General features: G+C 48.4%; 1 protein-coding gene and 1 pseudogene across 1 annotated transcript; both read left to right on the top strand.

The window, feature by feature from the left end:
• Positions 1–401: 401 nt before the first annotated feature.
• LOC125757979 (uncharacterized) lies at positions 402–3,156 on the top strand. The gene is given in 2 exon segments (XM_049414367.1): positions 402–2,047; positions 2,050–3,156. Coding segments are annotated over 2 exon segments (2,493 nt in total). The 5' UTR covers positions 402–594; the 3' UTR covers positions 3,090–3,156.
• Positions 3,157–6,062: 2,906 nt separating this feature from the next.
• On the top strand, positions 6,063–23,420 carry LOC125757769 (uncharacterized; annotated as a pseudogene).

Genomic DNA, 23,420 nt, shown 5'->3' with positions numbered 1-23,420 from the left:
ACATTGTGTGACGCCTGGTTACAGAATTCGCGTTGTGCGACGCTTGGTGCTTATTCTACTCTTTTACCACGCTATATTGCATATGCTAATGTGGTTCCTTCCCGACATGAAGCCTGTATAGGACCTTTTTGCAAAGCAGTTTCAAGCACCGGCATGGCTCAGAGGTTGAATACTGGGCTCCCACGCAGAGGGCCCAGGTTCGAACCTCGTTCCATCCTGGAATTTTTTTCTTATTTAGTTTTTTTTCTTATTTCGAGCGATACTGGTTACGGACACCGGCGGCGGCGTCGGCGGCGGCAGCGGCGGCGGCGGACAACTACGGCACCAAAACGGCCGGTGAAATGATCTCATAACAGCTTTCGCTGTAAAAAACACATTACTACACTTCGAACCAACGAAGAGATCCCCGCAGTGGACACTCACCTCCTCCACTTGTGGGAGGCGCGCCGCAGCTTAACAAAACGTTGGAAAAAACAGAAGACTAATCGCAAATTACGTACCCGTATAGCCCAACTCACGGAGCAGGCTGCAGCGTATGCTGCCCAGCTCTCCGATTCAAATTGGATAGCCCGCTGCGACGCCGCAGCTCGTCAGATGAGCTCGAAGGGGACATGGCGTCTCTTTCGCAGTCTCATAGATCCCTCTCAAACGAGAGGGGAGACGCAAAAGCAACTCCGGCGAGCTCTGCATGGGTACCAAGGCACGTCGGCACAGCTTGCGGATGCTCTGTGCGATAGATATCTCTGTCGCACGGAGGACCCGACTGGGCCGGCGTACACGTACTCTGGTAAGCCTAACCACGAACTCGATGCCCATTTTCAGTTGCATGACCTTAAAGCTGCCTTAGCTAAAATGCGACGGGGTACGGCTCCAGGGAGGGACCGCATAACAGTGAAACTGTTGGCAAACCTCCCTGACACAGCCTATCTTCATTTATTAGAATACATGAACCACATCTGGGACGGACGTCCGCTCCCTCCCGAGTGGAAAACATCACTTGTGACTTTTATTCCCAAAGCAGGCAAGGCCGTGAATACGGAAAATCTGAGGCCCATATCACTGACCTCGTGCACGGGCAAGCTTATGGAGACGATGGTACGGGATCGCCTCTCTCCATACCTGGAGAGCAAGGGCTTCTTTGCAGACACCATGTTTGGGTTTCGCCCACATATGTCTGCACAGGACGTCCTTCTCCAGCTGCACAGGGCCGTCATACAACCCACAACTATGCAACACAATGACAAAGCCATCCTCGCCCTTGATCTGAAAGGTGCTTTCGACAATGTTAAACACGATAGCATCCTGGCCAACTTGAGTTCCACCGACTGCGGGGCTAGGACCTTTGCATATATAAGAGATTTCCTCTCTAAACGCCAGGCCCTTCTTCGGATCGAGGACGAGGAATATGGCCCGTACATTATGGGAACACGGGGTACCCCTCAGGGAGCTGTGTTATCACCGCTCCTGTTCAACGTTGCTATGATGCGCCTTCCAAACAAATTGGCCCAGGTGGAAGGCATTCAACACGCAGTATATGCCGATGACATTACAATATGGACCACCGAAGGGAGCATTGGGGAAATGCAGGAACGCCTTCAGCGGGCCGCATCCATAGTCGAGGCGTATGCCAACGATTGTGGACTCCAATGTGCTCCAACCAAATCAGAGCTTCTGCATGTTAGAGCGAAGCCAACCGATAAATCAGCCATACACATCTCTCTGTCTGGGGTTCCCATCAGAGAGGTGGAGGAGCTTCGGATTCTTGGCCTGTTCATTCACCACAGACTCAGACCGGACTCCACAATTGCGAAACTCCGGATAGTAGGCGAACAGGTAGGGCGCATGATCCACCGCGTTTCCAACAAGCGGGGCGGTCTGCGGGGCAGGGACGCGCTTCGGCTCGCCCATGCCTTCGTGACTAGCCGGATACTCTACGCCGTCCCATACCTTCGCACTAACAAGCACGAAGACGACAGAATAGATGCCATCATTCGCAAGGCGACTAAGCGAGCTCTGGATCTCCCTGTGGCCACCTCCAACGCCAAACTCAGAGCTTAGGCGTGCTCAACTCCTACCAGGAGTTGCGGGAGGCCCACCTTGTGAATCAATACACGCGGCTCGTGCAGACGGCTCCCGGGCGCCGCCTGCTAAACCGATTACAGATCCAACACGTTTGCCCTGCAGAGGAGGCGGAGCGTATTCCAGAACTGTGGCGCCATATGCTCTCGGTCTCTCCGCTCCCCAGTAACATGGATACGCACACGCACGAAAGCAGACGACAAGCGCGGGCTCGGACGCTTGAAAGACAACACGGCTCTCGACCTGGTGTATTCTACGTGGACATAGCAGGTCCTTCGCCCAAGGGATTTTACACGGCCTCTGTAATTCACCAGGAAAAACACGTCAATGGGCTCTCCTTCCGAGCACAAAATTCAGAGCGAGCTGAGGAAGTAGCGATAGCGCTTGCTGCCGCGGATCCCAATTCGAAAGTCATCATCACGGACTCCCGTAAAGCATGTGCTCACTACTTGGCAGGGGAGATATCCCCCTTAGCCGGCCAAATTCTAAAACGGGCTGCCATTGATCCGACCCCGAAACGCATTATATGGGCTCCTGGCCATCAGGGCTTACGAGGTAATGAGGCCGCTGACGCGGCCGCCCGAGCGCTTACCCACCGGGCTCCTCACCCTGGCTCTTATGACTCAGAGGCCAATACACCGCTTCTGCGGTTCAAAGAAATTCTCTCATATTATCGCGACACTCACCGCCTTTTCCCGGCTCCTGCAAAGGGGCTGAGTAAGGCGGATGAGCGAACTCTAAGGCGCCTGCAGACAGGTACTCTACTCTGCCCTGCAATATTAAAGCACTACGATCCAAACACGGATGGGCGGTGCCCACACTGTGGGGAGACCTGCGATATCTTCCACATGGTGTGGGCATGTACTAAAAATCCCGACCTGCCCCCTTCCCCTACCCCTTCACGAGAGGCATGGGAGACTGCCCTCCTCAACTGCTCCTCACTGGAGTCGCAACGGGCTCTGGTGCGACGGGCGCGAGACGGGGCCTCGTCATGCGGTGTCCCGGACTAGGGACGCCGACCATGTACCGGGGTCATGCTTTGGCCCCCAAACTCTCTTTTTTTTTCTTTTATAATAAATGTTTTTTTCATCATCATCATCTCTCTGAATGGCAGCGGCTGCTTATACCAACGGGCGAGATGGATTCATATGTGTATGATAGATACTTTCAGTTGTAGTATAACGATGCTGAGCTGTTCTTGCGCGTGTACAACTCTTTGTGAATTCATCGTTCCTGACAAAGAGGTAGAGAGAGAAATGAACAATATTAGGAACAGGCACAATCCTTTGCAGGCAGGCAGCCTTCTTAGTCCAGAAAACCGTGGACGCTGATCATCTCAGTGGTGAGGTAGATCAAGTAACGGGGCAAACTAGAAAGCTGGACTGCTCAATTTGCTCGAGTCCACTGCCTTATTACAAGCCGCCACGATCGCTGCAGGCTACCATATTGCCACGCCCACTTCTTGTCTTGTTTTGATGTATTCGAGTTTGACCGGCAGGGACGGTTATCAACGCTCGACGCTGTCCGCGAAGTAGTGTTCTAGAAGCGTCGCGATTGTAGTAGATCGGTTTGTTAAGATTGCGCCCCGCACGCGAATGTTCCAGCTTTGTCTAGAGATAACGCCGCCACCAGCGATATTGCTGGAAAGTTCGATAGCGCCTGTATAAAAGCCGACGCGCTTGATCGCTTGTCAGTTGATCGACGGTCGACGTTCTGTCCGCCGCTATCAGTGTATTGCTGTGGTTTGACTTTTAGTTTCTCGGCCACAAGTTCGGCCAAATAAAGAGATTCATCTCGGACGTGTTCACTGCTGCCTTCGTCGACGTCACGACCACGTGACAATATGATAAGCCAAGTGAAGCAGGCTAATTGGAGACTAAAGCGGGAATCTAATTTAGCTGTCCTGGCTAGGCACAACTAAAATACTGGACACTTCTGCACACTCAACTCACAGCAGCTTGAACATGGAGCAGTGGCGATGCTAGTCGTTTTCAAAGAACTCAATTTTCTGAAACAAGAGAGCGTTTGATCGGGCTATAAAATGTTTACTGGTTCGCACCCATATTTGCGACGCGGATTATTTAAATTTCAGGCAGGCAGGACAAAATAAAATCATGACAAATTGCTGTAATGTTACAGAGCTCCTGCTGAGCGATAGCCTCCTCTTTAATGCTCGAGCGCAAGATGCACAAGCGTGGAATATGCAGCCCGCACCGCAGGTAGCCTACAGTGCGTGGTCATGACACACGGAGGGCAGTCGTCACAGCAGAATCGTAGCACAAATTTTATTACAAAATTACGTTATTGCTGCGTTCAAGTAAAACTTTGTCTGACTTGTTAGTTTCCCCGTCTGCAGCCGACAATAACCACTGTCGAAAGTAGGGGGGCTCCGCCCCCCTTGCGTGAATTTTCGTGAATGCGGCCCGTTAGCTGAGGTGAGTTTGAGACCCCTGATATGGCGGAACAAGACGAAAGCTCAGACATTAACAATGTGGCCACAAAAAGCAGGTTGTGCATGTCCGTCTCGCGCCACATGACCACTGGGAGCCGTCACAGAGTCACAGAAAAAGAATGTGCCTTTATAGGCATTCCATGTATCAAGACTCCGTGCAGTACTTTAGTTTTAGGGGGGGTTCTAACTTTCAACAACGTTTCCCTGCTTTGTAGCTCTGTGATCGCTCTTGTGATGACATCTCATAGGTATAATTTTATTATACTACATTTATTACTGCGATTACAGAGTAACATTCGGGATATAAAATAATAACAAAAGCAAATAAAGCACGGAATAGCGAGATGTTACATAAAGTGGCTGGTCTATTTACATTTAGCTCGCCCGTTTCAGATAAATCAATTAGCTCATATGCAAAAAGAAAAAGCAGTTCAGTACTTATCCCTCATAAAACTCCTCCAAAGAGCTTACCCCACATAGAAAAAGCGTTTTTTCGAGATAAAATGTGGGACTTATATGTATGCACAGCGTATGCGGCACAAGGCACATTAAAGAGAAAAACGATTTTTCTATTATCAGTGAATACTCTTTTACCACTCCAAAAGCACCACGCTCGCCGCGACAAGACTCTTGGTAAGACAGAAAACTCGCAGTAAAATGCAAGTAACGACGCCAACTTGAAATTCACGCACCAAACGCCGCGACGTCATAGATTCTGACGGCATATACTGGGCTTTACGTAGCTTATAGTGGATAAAAATGAAGTAGATTGACCTCTGAGGGGCCTTAACAGACTTGACATACCAAGTTTCTGGAAATTGAGCCAAGGTCACCAAAATACGACGAATACAGTTTGAAATCCATGACGTCACGTGCGGAGATTTCAGCGCGAAATTTCAAAATGGAACTTTGACCTTGATTTTCTCCTTTATTAATAGACTCATTGGTGGTAAAATTAATGACGTTTAGATTCTCAGAGCACACTCTATCGGTCTAAATCGATTCAATGTTTCACTTTAGTGACCCTTTAGGAACGGGGCAAAGTCCAAGCCCGACCCGACCCGAGCCCGCCACCTCAAAACCGGGCCCGGCCCTAAGCCCGGAGCTTCAGGCCCGAGCCCGGCCCGGGCCCGCCGTGAAAGCTACTTTACCCGGCCGGGCCCACGGGCCGGGCCGGGCCCGGGTTTTCGGGTAGGCCCGAGCCCGTGCAGTGCTCTAGTGGATAGGGGAAGTGGGGAAGGTTTGCGCATGCGCAGTAAGGGACTATACACGCGCTATCCGCACATCCGCTCCGCACGTGGCGGGACACCTGCCGCCCGCAAACGGAGGAGGAAAAACCGGTACCCCGTGTGCGACGATTGGCGTCGTTCCGGTTTTTCCTCCTCCGTTTGCGGGCGGCAGGTGTCCCGCCACGTGCGGAGCGGGTGTGCGGTTAGCGCATGTATAGTCCCTAAGGGTGGTCACGCCGCACACCACCACCACCACCACCACCGGATTGAACTCCGCTATAAGATGCTTCACATCTAAAAGGCGGCGAAATATCAGCGAACCACTTGAAGAGCCTCTACAGAATGCAGCAAGGCAGCCTTGTAAAGCCAGTACGATTTCTGACGAGAAAGCACGTATTCCCTACGAATATGAAAAAAAGTGAACGTGCAGAGAGCAGTGCAAGTTTTTCCTCCTCCCGTGACAGCTGCAATGAAGCTTTTGCAATAGCAGGCGGGCCACACGTGCGACGCAAGCTTTGCGGATGTCGTACCGACGGTGCAATTTATGGACACCGTGCACCACTGGTTCGTGCTCATGGACGTGAGTAATTGTACCCGACAACGCAAAGGCATCCTAGGGACATCCAAATGACGTCCCTTTTGGGAGTTCGGGACTTCCAAAAGACGTCCCACACAAGGTGGAAAAACATCCCAAGTGATACAAAAAAAGACCTTTTTGGGATGTCCCAAAACTGCATGCGTTTGGGATGTTATTGGGACATGTGGCCACTTTTTACTTCAGGATTATTTCAAAAGGGTGGGACATCTGCTCCCATAACATGTTAACTTGCTTCATTGCGCTCGACCATCCCCTACCTGAGAGAGCCAGTTGCCTCTCCAGGAAAGCATATTCCTCGTCCAACCGACCCACTTTTTTTTCACATAGATAACTAGATCACTTAAAACCAAGCCAAGTGTTCGGAAACCAAGCAACATGCATAGAACATCAAGTGACCAGCAAAAATGATTTATTGCCTCACTATTATATGGCACTACAATCATGCCGAGAAGGACAAAGAACTTGGTATTGATGAGCGTGTAGTCTAAGGTGCACACTTTCGAGTGGAGGGCCTTCCATGGTGTCCAGCAAAAGGGCTTGCAGAGGCAGCTGAGGACAACAAAAAGAAAGCTTGCATGTATGTATACGTACTGCACACACAAACATGCATGAAAATGGTGAACAGGAACATAGCGTAACTATATTGTCTTATGTATCCTGAGACAGGGTTAAACCTCATTCGAGATGCACAAGTGCCTGCGTTTACTTGTTGCTTTGTCAACACTAGTATCATGAGAACAATGACAAAGAACTCTGTATTTACGAGCATGACATCTGGGGTGCATGCTTTCAAACGCAGAGCGTTCCAGCTGGCGTCCAACAGTAGGGCTAGCAGAGGCAGCTGAGAACAAAAACAAAGCCTTAATGTACATGTCCATACTGCGCACACAAACACCACAAAGATGGTGCACAACGGGGATATAGCATGCCTATTTTGTCCTGTGTGTGCGTTAAAAGGTTAAAGGCACCGACAACCAACGTTTATGGTACCTATTTTCCTTAGCGCGACAGAAAGCTTAACAGTCAGAGTGTATAATCAAGGAATGGTAATGTGGAAAATGCCGTGAAACATTTGTAATTCGAATTTTTCTATCTGCGACGGATATGAAGTCGTATACATAGGTGATAAGACATGCTGCAAACAGTGAGCGTGAGAGCGGTTCGTGTTCGAGCGCGGCGGTTTACTGCGTGTGTGTGTACTGGCGCGCATGCGCCGCGGCTCGACATGGTCCACTGGCTACCGTGAAGGCAGCGCTATTTCTTGTCACCATGCAACTCCTTTTACCTCATAAGCAGCACAGAATAGAGCGGGGATGGATAATAATATACATGCTAATATTTTTAGGACTAATTATGGGGCACATGACGGCATCAGACTATGTGACTACGTACAGCAAAGTGATCGACTCCGCAATCTAGCTTCAAGGCTCTTGTGATAGGTTGCACGACATACCTTTTTTTTGTTACTTTTAAACACAATTTAGAGATATAAATCCTACTCACAGCGCGAAAAGGATGCTGGAATATGTCAGTATATTCCACGGTCTTTTCATTTCTGACAGGATCTAATCACAAGTTCTGGTCAGTTGTCGGTCCCTTCTCGTTTAAGCCTGGTTCATACTGAAGTGCTTGTAAACAACAATGCACAATTTTACTTATTGCTTTACCAACGAAATTCATGCCAGGAATGACAAAGGAATTGGTATTTACGAGCATGATGTCCAAGGTGCACGCGTTTAAACACAGAGCCTTCCAGCTGTTGTCCAGGAGCAGGGCTCGCAGAGGCAGCTGAGGAAAACAAAAACAAATCCTCCATGTGTATGCATATCCACTGCAAGCACAAATGTGCATGAAAATGGCGCACAAAACAAACATAGCACGACTATGTTGTTGCATGTCTGCTAGTTTAAGAGGAGTAAAGCCTGCTTCATAATTACCTGCTCATAAGCAGAAATTTCTCCTTTTACCTTACTCTAATTGTGTCGGTGACGACTTTCGCATTTACAAGCATGAAGTCTAAGCTGCACGCTTTCCGTCTCATAACCTGCATGCGTATGTCCAGGAAGCTGAGCACTTTCTATGTCATTACCGGCAGGCAAAGGTGCAGACATTTGGGGTATAAGGTGCACACCAGGGGCACCACTACTAGAAGCAGCTGAAAAAAAGAAAAAAGACCATGTATATGTGTACACAGCTAGCACATGCAAAAAGAATATCATTGAGCAACAGTACATATCACAAATGTGCTACATTTGTTTGGAAGTAAAACCTACTTGACTAAGAGAGTGGGCTAGTTGGTCATTTCGGTTGCGTGGAACTACCTGACTGCTGGTAAAGGATGAAAACAAGATGCACTGAAAAAAGCTGGAGGTATAGGGAAGCCAGATAAGGTGCCAGTTGCTAATATGTACACCAAGTGACTGAGCAACAGGTTCTGCTGCTTCGTAGAGATGTAGCAGAAACACCAACATACATTTTTGCAGTTTCTTGTTTCAGTGAGACAAAAATCATGATCATAATCACAAAAGATACGGTATATACCAGTACAAAGACTGGGCTGTGCCCTTTTCTTCTGATAACCGGCTAACTGATGGCCAGCAGCAGGACTCACACATGCAACTGAATAAAAGAATACCATGAATATGCGCTGTTTTGAACAAATGTTCTGGCTTTTCTTACAAATGGTGTCATAATGAGAGCAAAAAATTTGGTACTGGGCATAAACTGAGGGCAAGCCAGTCTTGTGTGCAGCAATGCTTAATTCATGCCCACAGCCCACTACAAATAGTTAAAGCAATATTTACTTTGTAACAAAATGGCTAGGTGGGCTAGTTGGTAACGCATGATTAAAAACTTTGAGCGCGCAAAAGGACGTAGGACCAGCAGAAACACAAACCACAAGCGCTCACTCGCAACTGAATTTTATTAGAATTTTATTATAAATGTACGTTCTTCCGTCTAATAAAATTCAGTTGCGAGTGAGCGCTTGTGGTTTGTGTTTCTTCTGGTCCTACGTCCTTTTGCGCGCTCAAAGTTTTTAATAATGGGAGTGTCTAGCGTTACGTCTAGACGTAATGGTACGAGCCGTTGCAGTTACGTCTGGACGTAAGAATAACGAGTCTTAAAAGTTACGTCCAGCGTAGCAATACAAATACAGCCCGTTAGACCTACCGAACCGATTGGCCTCAGTGGCGCAGCGGCTAGCGTGTCGTGCTCGGAACTGCGAGGACGTTGGTTCGAACCTTGCTGCTGCTGCAATTTTTTTTTTGTCTCAGGTGTTGCTGAAGTCTGTTGCCAGAGAAGCGCGACGCGGCTCTTGGGTTACGTACGCCTCCGCCTGCCCCGAAGGGGCAGGCTGCGCGGGCTAAACAGCGCGTGGCCGCGACAGCGGCCAGTAGCGCGTGACCGTGACCCTGCCAACCGGCCATTGAGCGTTAGCAAAATGGCCGCACTCGCGAAGCGAGGGCGAAGCCACGATTAGGTAGGGAGCCTACATGAACGACCGTTGTTCATGTAGGCTCCCTACGATTAGGTTGCCGCGCCCGAAGGGCGCAGAGGGCCTTCACTGAGCAACAGGAAAATAATGTACTCACGTTTGTGGAAAGCCACATGACTAGAGTCCCTAGATTTTCCCTGCTCTTCAACAGGGAAAAATCTAGGGACTTTAGTCTGGACGTAACGATAGCGGTGACTACAGTTACGTCTGGACGTAACCCTAGCAACAAGAAAAGAAAGAATGGAGTGTCTAGCGTTACGTCTAGACGTAACTATAGGAGCCGTTGCAGTTACGTCTGGAAGTAAGAATAACAAGTCTTAAAGTTACGTCCAGCGTGAGATTAGACGCACCGAACCGATCGGCTCTAGTGGCGCAGCGGGCTAGTACGTGTCGTGCTCGGATCTGCGAGGACGATAGGTTCGAACTTCGCTGTTGTCCTTCTCTCTCTTTTTTTATTAAGTGCTCCACGGGCGCCGTAATATTTTTTGTTTAAGGAAATCGCCTTGGTGGCAGCGGTGGACGCCCCAGCCCACGTCGCGCTCCGTACTCTTGCTGTAGTGACACCAGCCACTCGAGCAAAATAGTGGAGCGACGACGGCGCACCGCGAAGCGACAGCGTCCCAGTGACACGAGCCAACCACTGAGACTGGCAAGATAATTATTAAACTTAAGTGCGCATTGTGAATCACACGGTGGACGTAACTTTATCAGCTGATTATGGCTCCCTGCGTCGTCTGCTAGCCACACCGTGTTCGCTAGTCTGCGAACGTCCTGCGCGCGTCCTCAGAGGGCAGCCTATTCCGTTGTGTTAGCACAGCATCAAATGCTTGTACGTATGTCTGCACGATATAAACAAGCATTTCAATTTCCAAGGCTTGTATGCAGACTAATAAGTGAGGAAGACACGCAAATTGGGCGAGTTGGTGAGGTTCTATGGTAAAAATATAAAGCAGCGCTTTTTTAAACACAAGACGAAGGAATGGAGGGACACATGCGTCTCTCCTTTCCTTCGCCTTGTGTTTAAAAAAGCGCTGTTTTATATTTTTAATAAGTGAGTGCATGCACGTGTCGGTATGGAGGTGTGAATGCAGAATTTTTGAGACACAATTATTATTTTATTTTATTTATTTAGTACCCATAGCGCCCATACAGGCATTACATTGGGGGAGGGGGGGGTGTACAGAAGAAGAACAAGCATGAAAGTTGCAGGTGCAAATGAAAATGCAGATTATTCTACGCCGACAGAAACGTACACAGCTGCGTCGAACACAGCTACATCAAAAATGTCGTATACATTGGGAAAACAATCTAAAATAAACAGAAAGCACAGTGATAATAGTTAATGGCAATGCGAACAGTAATTACAACAAAGCGCGGCAGTGGCAAATATATAGTACAGCACAAGATGCAAAGGAAGCACTAAAAGAAAACAACACAGTTTACAAATGGGATACAGTATAGATTATGGTGATTACCAGGCGTATGCATGATTTCTTTTAAGGCTCAGTGGTCAAAAGATTCAATCATTTTTATTGCAGAAAAGAATGCGTCATTAGACGAAATTCCTACAATTGTGGAAGGAAGTCGATTCCACTGACTGATAGTTCTGGGAAAAAAAAAGAGTTGCTGAAGGACGATGTATTGCATTTATATTCTCTTATCTTAATTGTGTTCGTGATCTTTGCGTGCTGATGTGTAGTGAGGCCGGTTAATGTATACGTCACGGGGAATTCGAGTACGAAAATAATATATGCTATGTAATAGCTTCAGTCGAAATGACGCTCTTCGCATGCTGCAGAGACTTCCATTTTAATATCGCCTTAGATTCCGTTGCACTAAACTAAGCACATATCTTGCCGCCATGGACTGAACTTTTTCTAACCTTTCTTTGTTTGATGCTGTTGAAGGGTCCCACACGCAGCACGCGTATTATATAATAACTCCCGGGTTTGCTGTGGAAATGCACGTGTATTTCGTCGCCAAAATCCCAAACTCCGACAAGCTTTACCTACGGTATAATCCACATGCCGACTCCATGATAAAGAGGGGCAAAAGTAAACGCCTAGGTATTTGTATTCGCACACCATTTTTACCGGTGAGCAGTTTATTGTGTATTCGAATTCACCTGGACTTTTTTTTTTCTGGTGAACCTCATGCACACCGTTTTCTTAAGCTTCAGTTTCATTTCCCATCGCTCACACCATGCGTGTATCGCACATAAGTCGTTTTGGATCACAGATCAGTCAGTTTCAGAAGTAATTTTGCGGTATAATATGCAGTCATCTGCAAATAGCCTAATATGATATTGTACGTTTTCGTTAATCTCATTGATATAAAGTAAGAAAAGAAGGGGTCCCAGTACTGATCCCTGAGGCACCCCTGACGTTACATCAGTTATTGCAGACTGTTCGCCGTTTACAACTACGCATTGTCGCCTCTCACGTAAATATTCAGCAACCCATGCAATAACATGGGGATTAATGTCAAAGCTGGACAGTTTTTGCAGTAATAAGTAGTGCGAAACGGTGTCGAACGCCTTCCGAAGAGTTATCGTCCAGTGCTGCTGCTAAAACATCTGTGAACTCTACCAGTTAAGAAGTTGAAATACTTCCAGCCACAAATTCTTGGAGGAAACCCGACGTTTCGAGACCGGCTTGGTCTCCTCTTCAGGGGTGACTGTGCTGATCAGGGAGGCTTCGTCGCAGCTTGTTTTTGGCTCCGCCTTTCTCTTTCCCTCACGTACCGGAGGCCGTGCACGTAGATCGGAGGCATTGTTCCGAGGGACCGGTTCACATTCGCAGGTGTGTTCTGGATATGCCACGACTCGAGTAAGAGCCTCCTTCCCAGATTCCTTTCCGTTTCTATGATGGAAGCGCCCTCGAAGTCAATTTTGTGGTCGTGCTTCTCGCAATGCTCTGCAAGGGCACTGCGTTGTATTTCCATCTTCCTGACGTCGTTTTTGTGTTGGTGCATTCTTTCCGGGAAGCACTTACTCTCGCCTATGTAGCTCGCTGGACAGTCAGCACATGACACTTTGTAGACCACGTCCTGGTGTTGCTCCCGGGATGGTCGATCTTTCGGCCGCGGTAGTAAGCGAGCGAGCGTTGAGGCCGGCTTGTGAACCACGTGACCCCAGCTTTTCCGAGAACCCTGGCGAGCTGTTCGCTAGTTCCCGGAACATACGGGATGACGACTCGTTGGGCTGGTTTCTTCGATACCATTGTATCCGGTGGAGTGGCCAGCGTGGGAGGAGGGTCGCGTGTGTCGTTCGCAGATGCGTCTCCGCGGTGGGGAAGCTGATCTCTCGACATGCGGCGTGCCACACGGCGGATGAAAGCTGTCGTGTATCCGTTCTTTCTTAACTCGGCCACGACCCTCTCTTCCTCTCTCTTTCTCTCTCCTTCTGATGTGCAGATGGCTCTTGCTCGTGAAAAGGGTGCCGACACCAAGGAAGCTTTGTGGGCAGTGGGGTGACTCGAGGTGAAATGCAAATACCTGCCGGTGTGCGTTGGTTTTCTGTACACCGAGAAGGTCATGCGTTCGCCTTGTGTTTATTTTGAATACTTCTACGAAAGAATACGACGGCTATTTATGCAATTTACTGCGCGCGGAAAGGAGCGTTTGCAGGCTGGTTAACTAGATGGCACCACCATATCAACACTCGCGAGTACGCGAGTGTGTGCTTGCGGCCGATTGCGTCGGTTTGCGCGTCGTGTTAAAGCCCCTGAAACTTCGTTCGCGTCGTGTATCTCGTAGTTGTCATAGTGTCCCGTTGTGTGCGTTTTCTGTCGCCGCATACCACTCGACTTCATGTGACAGCCCTTTTTTCGAGCTGGAAACTTCAGTGCATCAGTGCAAACCAGGACGGACGGCAAAGAAGAGATGAGACAAGCCCTGAAAGTTATGTACGAACTAGTCGCAACCGATTTCTGTTTATACTTTCTGTTTATACTTTATACGTGGGCCGTGTAACTTTAGTTTCGATTGAAGCTTTCAGGAGATGTCTCACTCACATTCGCCGCTGCATGCTGCAATCGACATTTTTCTGCTTTACGGCTCTCTGCGCTGAAGTACGGCAGAAGTGAGCTGAAAAAGAACGTGGATACAGGTGTCTCGCCATTGCAAGTCGAATCAGCGCGCGACCACGGCCTACGGACTTTGCTTCGAGCTGCGAATCTGTCGAGTGACCTTCGTATCAGCGAACGGAGAAACTTTGCTAGGGAGTGCCTAGTAAAAACCATGCACAAACAGGTGGAAATTTTAACTGTTATCAACCGGACCAGCTGCACAGACAACCTTACACTAACACACGGCTTCACGCATCAAAACACAGCTGATGTTCTCTGAACTAGATCTCAACAGCGCGTAGCTGGCTTAGGTTGGTAGATTAAAACTGATTACTACCGTCAAATATAGCGAGCGTCTCAGGGTCTGGCAACGCTGGCAACGATCGTTTTGTTCCATCATGGCGGAACCCATGCGGTTATAGGTTTCAATGCATGGGCCCTATTGGGAGCTTTTCCTCTAGAGTCAGTATATTAACTCTATGGGGCACAACGCCTGCCTGCTCTTTCGGGAGGAGGGAAGAGACAGAGGAAAGCAACCGATGCCATTTTCCAATCAGTCGGGAGAGAACTGTGTAAATGACTGTTCGCAATCTCGTGAAGTGTTGGCGATTTAGAAATCCTTGTGATACCAAGCATGAACTATAGTCTGCAAAGGCCAGTTAGCAGTAAAAAAGACCTCAAGTCACGCACTTCTAGAGAGGTACACGGATTCATGCAAACAGAAAAGCAGAGTGCACGGAGTTCCACTTCAACTATAATTACACAGAAATACAGGCTTTTTTTTTTGTAGCCGCTACAGCAAGAAGTATATTGGTTCAGTCGCACAACACCATTTATATTGTAGTATGGGCAGAACACAACCTAAGCACGTACAAATAAAGCAAGAAAAAAAAATCATCGAGCACAGTCGAAAACACGACTGTCGCCGAAGGCCAGTACCCCATTGATTGGCGGATTGCACTTCTCACACACGTAATAGGAATGTTAGGACGGCTTCGTGCATTAATGTGGCAATGGAGGGCGTATATACCACCATTGGGCTGCAGTCAACGCGCTTTCTTGGATATGTGCAACACTTAATTGAATATGTGCCGCCGACCGCCCATCCATACTACACTGCTAACGCTGCGACGGTGAGCCCAATCTCGCAACAATGTGTTGCGAGTAGGCCAAGTAGGCTGCACCAACATAACTGGACGGAAGGAGGCTTTCTAAAGACGACATTTATGTGTACACACGCGGGGCAGCTGTACCGATTGTTATTGTATGGACGTAACCCTAGTGGACGTGTGATACATCAACACGGGCACGCAAACCGTACTTACATCAAGTTCGATGGAGACCTGCAGTTATTTCACTAACCGTGATTGCCCCAAACTGAGGTTGACCGCCTCAACGAAGCTAAGGAAAAGGCAGCACCCGAGACGATGGAGGCAGCGTGGCTCCGGCGGAGGCCGAAATTAACGTCTTCCTAAAGTGCGTCAGCTGGTCTGTCTCGACAACAGAGCTGCTGATACGCGAAACAGTCCGGCAAAACAAACCACGCACGTCTCAATACATAAGTGATGCTGGTAAATCGGTGATACGACAGTGATACTGAATGTATGGCCGCTTAATTCAGCGAGCGGCCGTGCTGAACGTTACAGTTACAGTGGATAGGTGTAAACGTCTAACCTTTCACACCGACCACAAGGTGACCACCCCTAACTTACGTCAAATATTCTCAGGGACAGTAGATTGCAAACAGCAAGTTGTTTTAGTCTGCGCATAGGACGCGTAACCACGGAGGAAGAATTGCACCGTGGACCCCGTGGACGTAACGCTAGCGGTGGCTATAGTTACGTCTGGGCGTAACGATAGCGACGGCTACAGTTACGCCTGGACGTAACCCTAGCCGCACCGTTAAATAAAAGTTATGGTTCAAGTACACTTCGCCCAAATGACTTTTCAACTGTAAGCGATCGATCCACGCAAAGCACGCACTTACCACACATACACGTCCGCCACAGTACAAGCTGTGCGTCAGACAGACATTCACAAATCACGTAATTCATGGCCTTTATCTCATGCTCGTACAGCTCGTTATCATATCTTATAGATTTGGCAATGGTCCACTGAACAGGGGGACATCGCAGGAACGAAAGCGGCAACGACTTGCTACGACTTCTACAACATACACAACGCGATCACGTCCCTACGGTCAGAGGCGGTTCTCGTTAATGCGCACAGTTCACGCTCAATATCAACACCAGTACAGTAGTGCGTAGTGCCGTGCCTCCCCTGCCAGCACCCACCACGCAAGCCACACAAACGGGCCACGCAGAGCATGCACTTACCACACATACACGTACGCCACAGTACAAGCTGTGCGTCAAACAGACACATTTCACAAATCACGTAACACACGGCCTTTATCTCATGCTCGTACAGCTCGTTATCATTGCTTATAGATTTGGCAGTGGTCCACTGAACCGGAGGACATCGCAACAAAAGCGGCAACGATTCGCTACGACTTCTACAACACACACAGTTCTCGTTAATGCAGACAGTTCACGCTCAATATCAACATCAGTACAGTAGTGTGCCTCCTCTGCCAACACTCACCACGCAAGCCACACAAACGCTACTCTGCCGCCACCTACTTATACACTTCAAGCCAAGTCAAGCCGGTTTTAAGCGGCTATATGGGTGAACCGAAGTACAGTGGCTAGAATACTAGAAGTGTGATCACCGCCAAGCGGCTGCAATGGGAGGTAGTGAAGCCGCCTTACGATGTTTCCGCTAGGTGGCGCGCGCTGTCGTATACACGTCAGGATCTCAGGCTGAACACGTTGTTCAACACTGCAACTCGCCGGTCAAACGTGATTCTTTTGCATGTTTACGCTGTTCTTTCGTGCTGCATTTGCTGGTCGGACAGCCTTGTCATGTTTACGTTATGTCTTTTGCGGGGTGTGTGCCACGAGCAGACGTCAGAGCCACTGTTTTGTGCCCAGATGGTCAACTGGGTAGAAATCGTGCAAGCAGAAGCATTCATTGCTTGGAGTCCCGAAAGACGACCATTTGTTCCAGCAGTGGCAGCGTAATATACCAAGAGCAGACAAGCCTTTGGAAAAGAATGCTGTCGTTCCAATCGCCAAGATCCAATCGGAAAGCTATTCGGCATAATTCGTCAGTTATCCGGGTGCAATGATCATCCCACATCGACCCAATTCCTTACTGCCGTGAATTCCCTTAGCTTTTACAATTTGGTAAAAGCAGCAGGCACGGGCAACTGTGCAGGTGACATACTTACGTCATTAGTTGGAACTGATGCAGTGGCCATCCATGTCTACAATTTACTGGACACTGGAAACCTGGACGAATTTTCAAGTCTACTACAGGCATCGACTCTCCTGTCTGACGATGTGTATCCTGTGCAAGTCAGTAAGGGAAGACTGGTGTACTATTTGGCCGGCTATGTAGCACGGAGGAAAGTTATGGCAACGAAATGCCGGGACTGTTTTGAGCAGCTGCTCACATCCCTCGAGAACGCAGATAAGGATCTTGCGTCATTCACAGCGTTCTGCGATGTTGGAGGGCTTTTGTACCTGTCACCGGAACTATTTTCATTTGTGGAGGCACTGGAGGACACATTCACATTGTGGTTCAGTTATAATAAGCTCCAAAGGGACACTATAGTTGAACTTCCTTACTCAATGCAGACCGTACCATCCGTAGGGTGCGACTTGCACAAGCAAAATCTGACGAGCAACATATAATCAAGTTTATTGTTCTCACACGGCTTCACTTCTTCACGAAACCTCTAAACAAACAGAAAAGTTCTGCAAGAGGAAGATAAAAGCACCTCAAGCTTCGAAGAGCGATGTTATGTGCATCATCCTGTAGTGTGCTAGCTTTCTTCCCTACTTTGATGCCTTCCACTTTAAATAAAATGTGTGAGAAGAGTGAAAAGCTCTCCGATTTTCTGTGCAGTTGTTAATTGAAATATATTTCCAGTGTGAATACGCAAGAATAATTAAATCCTTAAGAACTATCTCATGCAAAATGTTAAGTATACTATAACAACATGAAGAAAATGAATATCGATGTCATATTAGCACTTTTTCGTGCTTCTTGAGGTTGCGTATAACCTTGTGAAATGGCAATCCCATCAAAATGTTAATCGGTTACATTTCTCAGCATCAAGGAATGATCACAAGCAGTGGCAAGCTTAGCTGGCCGCGATGTTTGCGAATGTAAAGCTTCACTTATGATACTGTGCGTACGGTCATACCATACGGTGATAATGTTTGATAATATCTGCCGCGAATTTCATTTATTTATGAGACACTTACGCCCAGCAATATAGTATAGTAAATTTACGGCGCAAACAAAACCATATCCGCCACAAATCAGCCTTGACATGGCAGCTTCGCTGCAGCGAGCCGAGCGAGCGACGTGTAAGCTACAACCAGCGCCACCTAGACAGCGCCGGTCGAGGCATCGGTGGAGAGCGTCAGCGCAGGCGGCGCGGTCTTCACACTTCGCTATTCTAGCCACTGTAACCGAAGTAGAGTGACCTAGAATAGGGGGAGTGTCCAAAGCGCCGGCTCCCGCGTGGGCCTTTTGCCGTGAACTCCCGCGCCGCGCCGCTGCTGCGCCGGACCCGTGGGCTTTCCGCGCTCGGGAAGCGCGCGGAAAGCGAGGGGCGTCTGCTACGCGCTGTAGTTTCTTGCGCCGCGTTTCCACACAGGGCACTTGAAGTCTACTTAACTTTTATAATGCGGTGCGAAATGGAGCTTATCCATCTTTAAGCGTTGTGTTAGTGCTGGGGCAACAACAGAATGCAAAAAAATCATGTGTCAAGCGGCATCAGCGTGCCCGAGTTCCGGTCACAGAGTTCGAGAACGTTGGTGCGTGTGTAAAAACGCGCAAAACGGACACGCGCACGCAAAGAACGAAAACAAAAAACCTTATTCGCACGAGTAACCGGGCAATAGCATCACGCATGCTCGAATTAAGAGTAATAAAAAAAAGTAAATTCTACGCGCAGTCAGCTGAAATACTTGCGCGCAGTGACCGCTTCACACTACGAGCTTTTTACTCATGGTCGCCACTGGTTTGCTAGCCATACGCACACCGCTTTATTCGACAATTCATTAGCCTCCACTAGCTCTTTATTATTGACGGAGCACACAGGGAAGACGCAAGAGAAAGAAAAAAAAGAAAAAAAAGAGTAGAGACGGCCATACGACCGCAATGCTGTTGGCTTATGCTCTTGCTTCTGAGGTAGCGTACAACAAGTCTCACCGTGCGCAAACATTTGAAAGAAAAGCAATGCCAGGTAAACTAACCTTATTACACAAGTTTTTGCATAAAAGGCGTAATATAGAAAATGCTTTACAAATATCCAGGTATCATGCAACAAAGTTACAAATGCCGGCATTGTTGCTGTACAAGCTGCCTGAACGAAAATACGGTAAGAAATTGACAAATAGAAGTGTAATATCTCAATCACTTCAGAAAATTGTTCAAATGCAGAGATCCCTTATGTACCTAGCCTGAAAAAATGCAACATGAGGTAATAGACATATATATCACGCGCGTAGCAGACGCTCGCCGCATTGACGCGGCTTCCGCCGCGGAGAAAGCCCACGGGTCCGGCACGGCAGCGCCGCGGCGCGGAAGTTCACCGCAAAAGGCCCTCGCTCCTCCCATGTATTCGCGCGGCGCTTTGGACACTCCCCCTATTCTAGGTCACTCTAACCGAAGGTAGAGTGTACTAGAAGGATCTGAGTGGGACGAACGGAGCGCTCTTGCTGAGGCGGCACTCGTTGACGGAATAGGGGGCGCTGCGGGCGAACTGGATTGGTCGCGACCGTGCGTGCCGGCGCGCACCGGCCGCGCTTTCTCGCGTTTCGCCCTGTTTTTCTATTTACAGGATCTATATACAGACATTAGGGTAGAAGAAAAAAAGTGAGAATAAATTCAAAGTGACTTCTAAGGCTTTCCAACGAAAGCATGCCGTGTATTGTTTTTCGTGTTCCCTCTAGAACACGGACAGCGATGCGTCAATGATACCAACTGACTGATCCGGTCATATTTCTCTAAGAAATTGACCACTTAAAAGTGTTGTGGTGGCAAATGCATAAATTAGAAGTGAATGCGGTGTCAGTGCGCTAATTTTCTACCGTGGAAATTTTCAGCGGCAGTCGTTCGTTTGTCTGAACGCCCGAGAGTGATAGCTGCCGTTGACGTACTACTTTTGCAGCTTTTCGCACACCCCTCGAAACTGTCGGGATACTTTAGTATCCTTTTTAATTATTGCAATTACTTACAATATTTTGAGCATGCTGCGACCGCACGCAAGATTACTCAGATATGCCGAGAATGCTCTACACAGAAATAAACTACCAGTGCTAACTTTGTAAACAATTTATTGCTTTTAATCACGGTTTCAAAAAAATGTGGAGCTTAAGTGTTATAATAAACGCTATGGTGCAGGCTACCAAAGTCGGGAGTGCAGAGTGAGAGTGAATAACCGAGAATAATGCTTTGACGGAATTAAAGGCCGAAAACAAGGGTTTCTAAGATTGGTGTAATTGAATCAATTCGGAGAAAATAAGGGTCCAGATTTGCAACAGAAGGCCCACTTGACTACGGTCAAGTGGCCTTCTGTTGCAAATGTGGACCCTTATTGGCTTTGGACCAAGTCTACAAAATTTTCGACCATTTGAGTCAACAGAACAAGCAAATTCCTGTCAACGTGTTTGCTGCTGGGCCAGACAACACAGTTGTCTGGCCCAACAGCTTCGTCGTTAAATCCCCTTCGGTAATAGACGAAGTGCTGAGTGCACCTGGACATTTCAGAAATTTAGATGCTTGAAGAAGGGCTTCCTCTGCCTGCAATACAGTTCTTGCAAGTCCTTCAGAGAGCTTTCCATTCAGAAATGTTTTGTAACTAGCCTGCTCAATCACGCTCATGTGAAAAAGGACTGCCCTCTCTGAAGTGACAGTGCCAGAGCACGTATCCAACTTCGACGGTGTATAAACAGCGCCTTCATAGCCATGGAATTGGTGCACCGACCAATATTTAGACGGGGTCCTCAGTTCTCGCAAGTTTTCTAGTTTCAACGACGCTGTCGGCACGTCGTGCACGTCGCCTTGACTTTCAAAGTCCTCGTCGACAGGCGTGCTCGTGCAGGCTTTCTTGCTATTCTGGGGTCCCGGCACGGTAGGCGCTTCCCGTTTACGAGGAGCGCGTTTAGGAGGCAGTTTCGTGCTCAAATATTTCGGAGCGTTGGGCAAGACTGTAGGCACTGCGTCTGGCGTCAGCGCGGGAACACCGTGGGCGATTCTCACTTCTTTGCCGTCAATGATGTGGACGTATTCACGCAGTATGTAGCGGTCCTCGAAGTGGAGCTCACACACTGCACAGTTTTCCTCGAGAGCTTTGTCGCTGCGATGGAGGTTCCTTTCCCAGGTTTTTCTTCTACTTTCATCTTTTGGAACGCTAAACAGCGATAGCTTCTTTTCTGCTTTGACGCCGGCATAGCCTATGCGGCATCCCGGTGCGTAGCAATGGCGAAGCCTAGCTTTAGTGATGCCGAAGTCGTTGGCACTCACTCATTTGGGCATTCAAGGCTCCCACCGCAGCGCAGTAGTAGACAAGAGACAAAACAGCAGCAGCGCTCACGCACACATTACGAGCCAACGCAGGTAATAGATGAATGCGATGACGAACACACTTCGAACATGTCCGAACCAGTGCCGCCAGTGCGAACACCACCAATCCACTGCGACCGCAGCGCCGCCATGCCAACTGTCAACGAACCGCGCTTCGCTACGATGCAGGTGCAGAGCCGGCTGCTCGTCCCACTCAGAACTTCTAGTACACTCTACCGAAGGCTTTGCCCACCTAACGTCTTCTGCCACCCGGTGGCACGGCGTGCGTGAGCATAGTTATGGCATAGTGGCGCGAGCAACGTTTGGCGCGAGTACGTGCGTCGTACCGCCTTTACCAAGTGCGACACTTGCTCACGCAGTCAGCAATCGATCCCTCGTCCTCATAACGGCGCGACATTTAGAAAAAAAAAACAAACGAACACGTTCACAAAAAATGCGGATATATTGCTTTTCATGTGATGTATATGCAATTGTGCACGCGCGCCAACCATGCACTCCGGCGGAGTTGCTTTTACGGATTGTTTAGGATCGCCAGTTTTCAACACGGTAGCTTATTTCACCGCTAACTTGAAGTCCCAATCAGATCCTACAAGGGATGTTTTAGGAATGATCCCTGTGCACATGTCTAAAGGACATCCTAAAAACCACCTTGTTGGGATGTGGGACGTTTGGACTTTTTTGGGAAGCCCCTGGGATGTAGTGTGTTGTCTGGGCATCAGAAGAATGCAGACTGCAAGCAGTTTGAAACTGCAGGCGACTAACAGTTAATCTGGCTGGAGACAAACTTCCTCGACTACCTGGCTGATCTCAAAAGTCAGTGCCTGGCAAAGAACTTCGTAACCAAAGAGACTTATGAGGGTCTTGTGATCACAACTCGTTGGAACGTTGAGTGCATTAGATATCTTCTTGAGGAGATCTCTTTTCACTTCGTTTTGACGAGGAAAATGTCGGACCCAGTGAAGTCGTTCTTTGGCTGGCTGGGGAAATCAGCAGGATCAAACCATCAAACGGACGTCCGCGCCGTGCTCACAGGCATTGAGAAAACTGTCAAGACGGGTGTCACATTGGCGTCGAGTACAAGCAACATAATGGCAGCAGAAGAGAGTGATTGCTTGTCAACGCTGCCGCAACAAAAAAACACAAGGGAGCAAACCAGCGAGGAATTCCCTGCAGATGCACGTAGAGAGCTCATAGAGCGGCTAAACCGAGATAAGCCTCTACTTCCCACTCCAGCTGTGGCCGCATTGGCTATGGTCGGTGGCTACCTCGCAAGAGCCGTACGAGAAAACTTCGAATGTGAGGAGTGCTTCTTGCTCTTAACAAAGCCAAACGCCTCGACACCATCGGACTCGCTCATTAAGCACCAAGACCGCCGTGGACTTCTTTACCCGTCTGCACAACTTCTAGACGTTCTCTACGCGCTACAGAAGTTCGTTGAAGTGCTGCCGAAATCTTCCGCGAGCACAAAGCTTTGATGTGTTCGAAGACAGGGCACCAACAGAATTTGCTCAAATTGTTGCTTACAAAGTACTTTCGCCCAACATTCACCAATTTCGCTCTGAAAGCGAGACAAAGAAGACGTCGCCAAAGTGTTCGAAATAAAGCCACTCTCACGAAAGGCCCTGAAATTGTGAGCTTGATCTCACAGCTGGGGGCCTAAGTGAAATGTCCAGATTCCACAATATGCATCGTGTTGCTTGCTTTGAATGTACTGTGGGGATGGAATGAAACGCGAACAGTGCGGCATCTACATTCTCTGCTGTTTCGCATTTCTTTTCGAGTGGTTGTAGCCTGCATGAAAATTAAAAGCCACTAGAATAAAACTATTCTAGCA

This window comes from Rhipicephalus sanguineus, chromosome 3 (assembly GCF_013339695.2).
Source record: "Rhipicephalus sanguineus isolate Rsan-2018 chromosome 3, BIME_Rsan_1.4, whole genome shotgun sequence".
NCBI classification, from domain to species: domain Eukaryota; kingdom Metazoa; phylum Arthropoda; class Arachnida; order Ixodida; family Ixodidae; genus Rhipicephalus; species Rhipicephalus sanguineus.
This window is presented reverse-complemented; position numbering and strand designations above follow the sequence as displayed.